The sequence below is a fragment of the Hippocampus zosterae genome, chromosome 19, assembly GCF_025434085.1.
Source record: "Hippocampus zosterae strain Florida chromosome 19, ASM2543408v3, whole genome shotgun sequence".
NCBI lineage: Eukaryota > Metazoa > Chordata > Actinopteri > Syngnathiformes > Syngnathidae > Hippocampus > Hippocampus zosterae.
In genome coordinates, this window is record NC_067469.1 from 3,673,333 (window position 1) to 3,682,976 (window position 9,644).

Sequence of the window (9,644 nt, forward strand, 5' to 3'; positions counted from 1 at the left end):
CGACATAACAGGTATGTGGAGGCCACACACCCTACTGAGTCTCATCTTTCAATTGAAGCATTTCCACAGAAGTTGAATCAACCTCTGATTGGACATTTTCTATTTTTATCTTGCGTATGAATTCTGAATCCAGACCTCTGAGGCTTAAAGGTTTTAATTTCCATTGCTCGTTCTGATGTTATCGTGTTCTCAACATGTTTAACAACCGTACCTCATATTGTCAGGTGTATTCAAATGACACAATGCAAAGTCATTCACTAAACTGCATCTTCTCCCCCTTCAGTTTATTAGAAATGAATGTTTTGATCAAATTCTTCTGCCAGTCATACATAACCACTCTTGTCTTTCACACATACAGTTGCCGCAGCGTCATCAGTTAGTGTATCTTACAGGTCATTTACAATCCCGGACCTTTACAAAAATAAAGTCTCAAAATCAAGTATTGCAATCAAAATGAATGAAGACCATCATAGGAAGGTGACATCGATCCTTTTTCGAACAAAAGAAAACATCCAGATCCCCGGTTTCGTGCGCACGTCATCGCAATCCCTCGCGCTCGCCGTCGCAGAACGTGAGCTTGAGGCACAGACATATTTTGTGCACACGCGTGACAATCAAATTAAGCTTTGCGACAAAGGCCAACACAAATACGTTATTATTATTACTCTCCAAATGCCAACTGACATGAGCAGAAGATAAAAGGTCAACCCCCCCCCTCCCAGTGAATTAATAACGGCACCACTTGTAACGCAAATGTCATGAAAAGACCCATGTTGTCTCGGAAGGGGACAGCAAACGTTAAACACAATGGATAATTGATCTATTTGGTTCATCCGGGTCGCTCGAGTCAAACGGCTGCCAAATGTCAAACTCAATAACTGATAATCAACTCTGAAATATTTGTGTTGTTCTTCGGTCGGGCAATTGTCCAAAACACTGTTGGAAAAACGACGGCATAAAATGGCTGCAATTCCTAAATGGCTGAGGTGAAAATATTTGATAAACAGTGTTGTATTTGACTTTGCGATATGACTATTTGGTGAAGCTCACGCAAAAAAGCATTAGTTCATATACAGTACATAGAAATTGAAACAATTTAAAAAATAATAATAATAATTTGTGCAATAATTTGCATGTGGTGCTGTTAGTAAGTCTATTAATACACAATTAACAACGGGGCAGATCTTATTTGTATGGATGACATTCTTTTAAAAGTTGGTGAAAAGAACAGAAATTCCGCATGCCCAAATTCCACTTGTATCATTTTATTTACTTTTCAATTTTAAACCTAAAGATAACGTACATGATCTGAAATGATGATAACCAGCACCAAAAAGTCTCCCCGTGGACTCGGTTGAAGATGTTGTTCATGTCTAACATGGAAATGATTCTGCAAGCAGCCCAGTTTAATGTTTGCTACACATAACGTCGGCTTTTTTTTTGGCAGTGTGTTTTGCACACGTCAGTTTCAAGGTCCGACAGTGCAAACAGAGATAGTTGAGCACCTCGTATTGACACAACCTCCCGTTTGTGTTCCTTTTACTCTGTTAATATAGAGACGGAAAAATAACCCCAAAACAAAACTGATGATTTAGTCGTGGTGTATTGCGTGTAATTGGGTGACTTATGGGCATCTTAGCTGTCCTTGTGCAAGGTTTGATGAAGGTGAAGATAAAGTGGTTTCTTGGTGAGAAGCTGAAGTTTCTTCCTCTTGAAGTCGGTGGGCTTCTTGTACCTGGAAAAACAAAATGACGGGGGTTTGAACTATAGATGGGAGATCAGTTCGAGTCTGCAAAGGTTGTTAGGTCTCAAACTGGGGGTCAGTGAGATGTTGCTTGGAGGTCCGCAAAAAGATTCTACTATCCTATTCAATTTATTTTTGGGAAAAATAGTAGTTGATCGAGAACATGGAATCGTGTGCAAAATTGACTTACAGCTCAATCACAATGGGCCCAGGCTTGATCTCGTCCATTTCCAAAAAGGCAAAACATTTTGTGCTGGTAAACCTCTTCTTGGGTTTGTAGTGTTTGAATTCAAAGAAAATAGCTGCCCCTGTAGATGACAAGTTGATATTTTTTTGAAAACTCACACATTCAAGCTCGAGCGTTGTATCTCACCCGTGTCAGAAAACAATCGGGGCGAGATCTATCGTTTTTAAGGACAAAGCAAAACGTGTGAAAGCTCGGTGCAGTGGCATTTTGAGTCAAAATAGAGCTGTACCTACATCACGGAATACAAATATGATTCATTTTTATTTAGCGGTAATCTCCCCCCCACCCCCCCCCCCAATCAATTTTGGCTTTTTTATTTATCATCATTTTTAAATTCTGTAACATTTTGCCCACGCTTGTGCTCTCCTGTCACCTTTAGGTAGTCTCTCCAGATGCCTTTGGATCTCCACGTCCATACCGAAGTGAATGCAGAGGTCTTCCTTCTTGGTGGCTACGGGGGTGTCCTGCACCGGGTTCAAGTCCACCCCATTTGAATCTACACGCGCAGAAACAAGAGATGACGTGCCGGATTTTCCAAGATAAGGATCATGAACACCAACGCCCTGTGTTTTTAGTACCTTTGACGCTAATGGTCATGTACGGGTCGATGCATTGCCCGGCATCTTTCAGACCAATTTTTTCTATTCGTATCGTCAGCAGCGTCATTCCAGGCTCGGAGGGTAACCGTGGTAACAAGGTACCTTCAGGTGGGACAATGATGTCAGATTTAAAAATAAATAAATATGTTCAACCAGGATAAATCAACTTTTCACATTGTGTTGATCCCAGGAGATCCTTCTCCCGGAATCTAAGCCATGCGCATAACGGCGGCACAACTCTACTTTAATGCTAAGGTCCTTCCTACCTTGTGAGGCTGGGAAGAACGGAGGCAGGCAAGAATGAGAGGTGAAGTCATGCACAGCACAGCGCCGACAAGACAGAAAACACAGACGGCCACATCAAATGGGGACACGGCGACTTCAACCGGGCAGGCAAAAGGGGACGCCATGTTCGTTTTGGTTTTAAAAGTACCGGGAGCTCTCGGGGGGAACGCTTCTGTAGAGCCGGCGACTGCGGTGGCATCTTCTTCCTCCAGCTCCAGGTTCTCCTCTTCACCGGGGGCGAGGATTTTTCTAATGAGGATGTTCATGAGTCAATACTAGCGTACATACAAAACATACCGAAAGATGCTTATTACCTCAAGGGGACTGGCTGGACATCGAAGGGAAATTCCTTAGTGTACGTCAATAAATTCTTAATGACTACGGACAAAAAGGACATTGTGTGCATCAGTCGAAAATGATGAGGAGCGTCACCAAACTACAAATATGATGGTCAGTGACTCACTGCTTTCTAGTTTCTTTAAGTCTTCCAACTTGAAGTCCTCTGTTGACTGCGTGCTCTGAACACACAAATCGGAATTACGACTGCCGTCAAATGTTTGTGTACCCTCATAGATACACACTTTACCGCATGAAATGAACCAAAGCAAATATACAAATCAATCAAATCAGGAGAAGATTAATGTTTGGAAGGACCCAGTCAGAGCCCAGACCTAAACTTGTCTGAAAGTAATTTGGAACAAAATCTGTCATTATTAAAATAGTTTAATCAGTTTTAGCATATGGCCTCTGGAGTTTATTGGTACATGTCACACTAACCTGCAAACTGGTACTCCTCATCTCTAGGCATGTTGCAATCTTCCCTAAATTTTTCTGAAATGCAAACAAAAAAAAACATGATAAAGACATGATCCTTGTTTACACAACGCACTAAAAACGTATACCTTCTGCTCTTCTGTGAAGTCTGATGAGTTTGATGACTGCACTTCTTTTTGCAGTTGCCTCGCAAGACTGGAGATTAAACAAGAATATATATTTTTTAAATTAGCAGATAAAATAAATTGAATGTTCGGTGCACATTTCCACCCCTTGGTGTTCAGAGAGCAATGCGTCCTCATCTGAAACCTTACTATTACAGTATTCTTGTAATTTTACACTTACTTAGCTGGAGAAAAATGATCACGATTGACTTTGGTTTTCCTGAGGGATGGGTCTTTTTTATTGTCAAGTATTTCCTCTCAAACCACAGGAAACCCACCCATAACAATGAGAGGGTGTGGCTGATATTTCTCAATACTCTGAGGAATATTGTTGGTGAATTTCTGCACATAGCAACACATGCACGCTGAGGAAGGAAGACGGTAAGATACGCGCGCGCACGCAACAAATGCCACATCACGTCATGTGTGTGGAAGATTCACTTAAATGTTCCCGAGGTCTGAATGACAGCTGGGGAGTCAACTTGTGAGAGCTCCCCAATGGCTCCAACCGATGGAAGGCTGTATGCATTCATGCATGCATGTTGGAGGCAGGACACACACTTACATTTGGTACTCGTCTATAGCCTCCACTAATTGTCCCCACGAGTCAAAGTCCGTGCCTTTTCTGAAACTGGCGTGCCATTTCTGCAGAGTCTTGTTGACATCAGACATGTTGGTCGGGCGGGTACCGGCGGCCGAATCAGGGCAGCATAGCCGAGAACAACTTTCATCTACGGGGGACTTCTTCGGGGCTTGAGCCGCCTCCACCGCGGGGCTCTCTGCAGCAGTTCGGGGCCACGCTGACTCACACGGCGACCACTGACACCCTTCCCATAACCGGAACGGACCAAACCCTTTCTGTCTGCTCTGTGCGCACCCTGGAGTCCCGTCCGCGAGGAGGAGAAGCCATCGGAAGTCCCGCCTCGTGCTATGGGTGCGCGCGATTTATAACACTATTGTCCGATTAGGGGCGGGTGGAGACAATCTGTCGAGAAACAGGACGTAGTGTAATCATTCCTCCGAAACTCACTTTTGGGACAAAGATATAATCCAGCAGTAAGAAGAAACAATTTGTACAAATATTGTAAATGCGTTCGTCTGCGCCAGCGACGTGTAGTGACCATAAAGGTTGAGAAAGTTCGTTCTGTCGTTCGTACCCTAGAAACCTTGTAGTAATTTCCAGCATATCCGATTGAGGCGCTTTGTTTTGAAAATATCCCAGACCATTTCCGGTACTGTAAATCGTAACTCTACGCAGCTGTGACATCATTAGTACGTCAGCTACGGGACGGACACGCTGCAAGCAAGCAACAGCGATGAGGTACGACATGAGATAAAGATGGATAAAGTCACGACGGACTCCTCTGCGCCTGATGAGGATGGCATTTTGGACTCAGAAGTTGTTTGTTTGATGAGAGTCGGGAGGAATTCAGACTGGCTTCGCTTGGTAGAAAACACAGAGGTACGAACACTTTGCTAGGGTGGTTAGCTAGCTAATCAAAATAACCTGTTGTGAAGCCACAGGTGCTAATATGTAGCCACAAAGACTGACAAAAAAGACCGAGGCACTGACTCATACCTTTCTTGCGTTTAGGTTTCAATTGGCCGTGGTTTTGACGTGACCTACCAACTCTTGTCTTCAAGTTACCCTTTAATGATTTCCAGGCTGCACTGCACATTTTCTCAAGGAGAAGATGGACAGTGGACAGTGACAGACAAGCAGGTACGCAGTCGTGGGACTGAGGTGTCAATTAGAGGCCTACTTGTGTAATTACATGTACAACATGGAACATGGAATCACATACATGATGTAGGTTTGAGACACACAGAGTCGCTGTGGTAAATCCAGTTAATTCATTACCATACCGTTGCACAGCGTGTGGCTTAAGGTTAAATTTTTAGATTTTTTACATATCTGTAGGCCCAGAAAGCCACAATGTTTGCGATGTATGATGTATGTTTTCTTTCATTTTGTGATCATGTCAAGAGTCTGAATGGTGTGTGGGTGAATGGGATCCGCATACCCGCTCAAGAAGCCCACCTGCTTCAGCTTGGTGATTCTATACATCTTGGCGTTCCCGTCATGGGGTCCAAAGTAGAGTTTGACTACATCCTTGTGCAGCGGCCCCTCAGAGAAATTCAGCACCACTTGGCAAACAGACAGAAAGAGCCAGAAAAAGCGGTGAACATACCTAAGAAATCCAAGAGAAAACTCACAGAAGAAGAAGTGGAGCCATCAACCTCAAAGGCCAAATTGTACCGCTGCTCATATCCGGACAAGTCGTTGGCACAGCCATGCCCTCTGCCACCAGCCAGGCGCCACCAGCGCCGCAGTTGCCCTCAGCTGGAGGAGGCCACTCCCAAGCTATACGTGGAAGAGGCGGACCGGGGCTGCGGTGGCTTGGATGTCCCCTGCGACCTGGACAACTTGCAGATGTACGTGTCGATCACAAAGATGACGCATACGCTCTGTTGCTATAAATATCTAAAGGTTTTCTTATTCTTATTATTGCAGGTATAGCCACAACCTTTTGATGCTCAGGGAGCAGGTGGACAACACGCAGAGGCAGGTCGCCTCGCTGGAAGGTGAACCCCAATCGGGTGACCCGTTCAGGGAGGAGCAGATCAACCAGCTGCAGTGGCAGCTGAAGACCCTACGAAGCAAGATGCAGAAAATGGAGATGTTTGAGAGATCCTTCAGTCAAACTAAGAGGCAGCAGGAGGTGAGAACATGCTCAAAGAAAGTCAACAGCATTTTGCTACACCGTGACCTGATTTATTTATTTTTTGGGCCTGGATTATAAGTGAATAATAATGATCTTATGGTATAGCATCGGGATGTTTAATAGTACTTTTTTTCATGAATGGAATTTAAGAGAAAAAGACATGTAGCGACGCCACTTGAGCGAAGCCCGCCTCAGCAGTCGCTGGTCCGCTGCTCTCTGCTGTGTGTGCGTCAGTATGAATATTTACGCACGGGCACGTCTTTTGGCTTCAACCAATCAGCGCCGATGTTACAGATCAAAGAGCTTTGATCTACGAGAACAGCTAAGCTAGTCTATCCGAAACAACAGCTAAAGTAGTACAGGCGAAACGACGCTCGAGGTCGGACGGACACGCTCTCTTTGGTAATCTGTGTGTTTTCATTTTTTTATGTCCAAATATATATTTTTCTACGACAATAGCAGTCTTGTCCACGGCGTCTTTTTTTCGTTCCGCCGGGTTTTAGCGAATGTGTTTATGAAGAGACCAAAATCTCTTCAGACGCACTGTCAGCCATGCAGAAATTGAGTTAGCATCTCATGTTTAACCAGTTGTTTTACTCCCTCTTCTGGATACAAATGCTTAGAAAACCCAGCAGCAAAGGGAGCTGATGGAAAAACAGCTGGAAGATGCCTTGCAAGAGGTAAAATGGCACACGATACGCAAATGAGAAATGCATTCGATGTAAGATTTTCCTTCTTATCGCTCAATTTGTTCTCGACACCCATTAGCAGAGAAAAGTAATGGATGAACTTGCACTTTCTCGGACAAGGTTCGAGGAGATTCTGTTGGCCAAAAACAAAGAGCTCGAAGTGACGAAGGTGGGTTGCGACACCGGGAATCTCGTTCATGCGCCAAATTTGTAGGGCCTCATGCCATTTCTGTTACCAGGAGGAGAAGGAAAAGGCGAGGGCCCAAAAGGAGGAAGTTGTCACACAAGTGACCGAGGTCCTGGAAAACGAGCTTCAGTGCATTATCTGCTCAGAGCTCTTCATTGAGGTGCGCGTCAGTCCAATCTGCTCACGTTTGACTCGCGTGTCAACCGATAACAAACCAAAAGTCCACGGTTTTCTCCTTTGGTATCTTCAGGCTGTCATCTTGAACTGTGCTCATAGCTTCTGTTGCCATTGCATCAAGCAGTGGCGCAAAAAGAAAGAGGAGTGCCCGATCTGCCGACAGGCCATCAAGTCCCAGACGCGATGTCTTGCACTGGACAACTGTATCGACAGCATGGTGGAGAACCTCAGTTTGGATATGAAGGCCAGACGGCAGACACTCGTCTCTGAGCGGAAAGGAGAGATGTGCGTTAAATCGGTCCAAGACGGAGGCCCCTAAACCTCAGCATAAGCGTTTTGCTCTGTTCGAAAGGGAGTGACGTTCTTACATCGTTTCGTCGGCCTGTTGGGATGACAATGACACTCGTGAGAAATAAATACTGACAGTAATTAAAAATACACTGGGTCTTTTTTCGCGTCATCATGACAGTCGTTCACATTACTACGAAACATTGCGCATTGAGCCAGGGCACACACACAACTCACAAAAATGTGTTTATTATTATTATTATTTATTATTACTGTTTTGTTAAGCGCTTTGTTACAGCTGCCGCTGTTGTGAAAGCGCTATATAAATCGGCATGTATTGTATTGTATTGAGAAAACATTACGACTCGATTCAGTAAGCAGTTTACGTGAGACGGAATGTATGAAGACCTTTAAGGTTGCCCAGCACGTTGGATGTGGACTTTGTGGAAACAAAAATGCCTTTTTTTGGTTTTGAAATGTAATGTCAGCATATGAGTGTCAATATATGAATGTGACCCAGGTCACACAGTAATTCTCTGCACGATTCATGAGCATTTTTTCTTCTTTTCCCGTTAGTTCGTCAGCAGCTGGCCCTGCACATGTGATTGTGATACAAGATGAGGGGAGCAGCAGCGATAGCACTAGCGATGGCGGCAGCTCTCTCGACTCTGTGGAGACCCACGACAGGACCGATTGGACCTCCAGTCCTCATCATAGCACTTCCTCTCATAGTGAGTTTGAAGTTAGTTGGAATGTGATGGACATTTTGTTTGACGCAAAAAGAAAAAAAAATGCCATGCTGGCAGTGCACCTGTATCATCTTTTGCATCCAAATTTCAATCCACAACGACAATAAAAGGAACTTGGCTCATTTGTCAGTATTTTGGGAAAATTCTTGTGAAAGCCATTTGAAAAATGTTGATAAAAAAAAATCTTTCTATTTTGCAGATGTGTCTGAAATCCAGGATGAGAGCAGCATCAGCAGCAGCAGCAGCAGAAGTAGCAGTTGTGAAAGTGACAGCGATAGCAGCTCTTCTGAAGATACTCCGAACAGCTCCCAATGGGCCTCCAGACCGCTTCGCAGCAGTTCCCATTACAGTGAGTGAAATGGTGGAGACTCAATGGGGAATTGGTTGTATTAGTATATATTTTTTTAATGTTGTGTATCAATCTCACGATCTAGTGACACTTTTCCGGATGCTCTTATGGCTAAGGTGAGTTGATATAAATGATGAGAGATGAATTGTACATCCCCCAAATCAGATGTTGAGTGTCGAAATGAATTGGCTCACCCTCCAGGCACACATTAATCTTTACTTCTATCATCAGAGTTGATGGGCAGTACACACTTTGTCGTTGTACTACACGGGTGAATTTATGACATTTTGTAACTTGTATTACACCATCCTAGTCTCAGAACCTCAACTCCAATGAACGAATGTTTTTTTTCTGGTATGCTTCACAGATTTGAGGACCAACTATCGTGATGAGAACAGCGATTAATAGCAACAAACAGTGTCTATAACGACAGCCTCAGCTCTGTGGACACCTACAACTGGACTTCTTTGGATTCCTGTTTCGTAATAGTAATTCCTATCATTGATGCACTTTGCGTTAAGAGCTGTATTTCTAAAAATTATGTTTTCCAACTAAAACAATAAACATTTCCGTGTTTTTTTTCTTTAATTGACTGGCCCTTCGTCCATTTCTTGCTGCCAATTTATTGCATGACTAGTTTGTCTCCTGGTGCTCAGCCATTGCGTT

At 43.9% G+C, this 9,644-nt stretch overlaps 2 protein-coding genes across 6 annotated transcripts; one reads left to right on the forward strand and one right to left on the reverse strand.

The window, feature by feature from the left end:
* Positions 1 to 258: 258 nt before the first annotated feature.
* On the reverse strand, positions 259 to 4,714 carry aida (axin interactor, dorsalization associated). 2 transcript variants are annotated; one of them, XM_052052474.1, is made up of 10 exons: positions 4,379 to 4,714; positions 3,778 to 3,844; positions 3,653 to 3,706; positions 3,339 to 3,393; positions 3,190 to 3,253; positions 3,021 to 3,124; positions 2,570 to 2,698; positions 2,365 to 2,487; positions 1,935 to 2,052; positions 259 to 1,735 (listed from the first exon to the last, which is right to left on the reverse strand). In XM_052052474.1, exons 1-10 carry the CDS (start codon positions 4,483 to 4,485, stop codon positions 1,636 to 1,638), a joined length of 921 nt encoding a protein of 306 aa, XP_051908434.1. In that variant the 5' UTR covers positions 4,486 to 4,714; the 3' UTR covers positions 259 to 1,635. The 2 variants fall into 2 exon arrangements, with proteins under 2 accessions (XP_051908434.1, XP_051908435.1); XM_052052475.1 differs by having other exon boundaries at positions 2,570 to 2,692; positions 3,024 to 3,124; positions 4,379 to 4,712.
* A 287-nt stretch (positions 4,715 to 5,001) lies between these two features.
* Positions 5,002 to 9,566, forward strand: rnf8 (ring finger protein 8, E3 ubiquitin protein ligase). 4 transcript variants are annotated; one of them, XM_052052434.1, is made up of 13 exons: positions 5,002 to 5,275; positions 5,408 to 5,536; positions 5,801 to 6,249; positions 6,329 to 6,536; positions 7,163 to 7,219; positions 7,308 to 7,397; positions 7,468 to 7,575; positions 7,666 to 7,877; positions 8,457 to 8,611; positions 8,829 to 8,978; positions 9,064 to 9,094; positions 9,210 to 9,249; positions 9,346 to 9,566. In XM_052052434.1, exons 1-13 carry the CDS (start codon positions 5,153 to 5,155, stop codon positions 9,349 to 9,351), a joined length of 1,758 nt encoding a protein of 585 aa, XP_051908394.1. In that variant the 5' UTR covers positions 5,002 to 5,152; the 3' UTR covers positions 9,352 to 9,566. The 4 variants fall into 4 exon arrangements, with proteins under 4 accessions (XP_051908394.1, XP_051908393.1, XP_051908396.1 ...); XM_052052433.1 differs by having other exon boundaries at positions 9,210 to 9,566; XM_052052436.1 differs by lacking the exon at positions 9,210 to 9,249.
* The last annotated feature ends 78 nt before the right edge of the window (positions 9,567 to 9,644 follow it).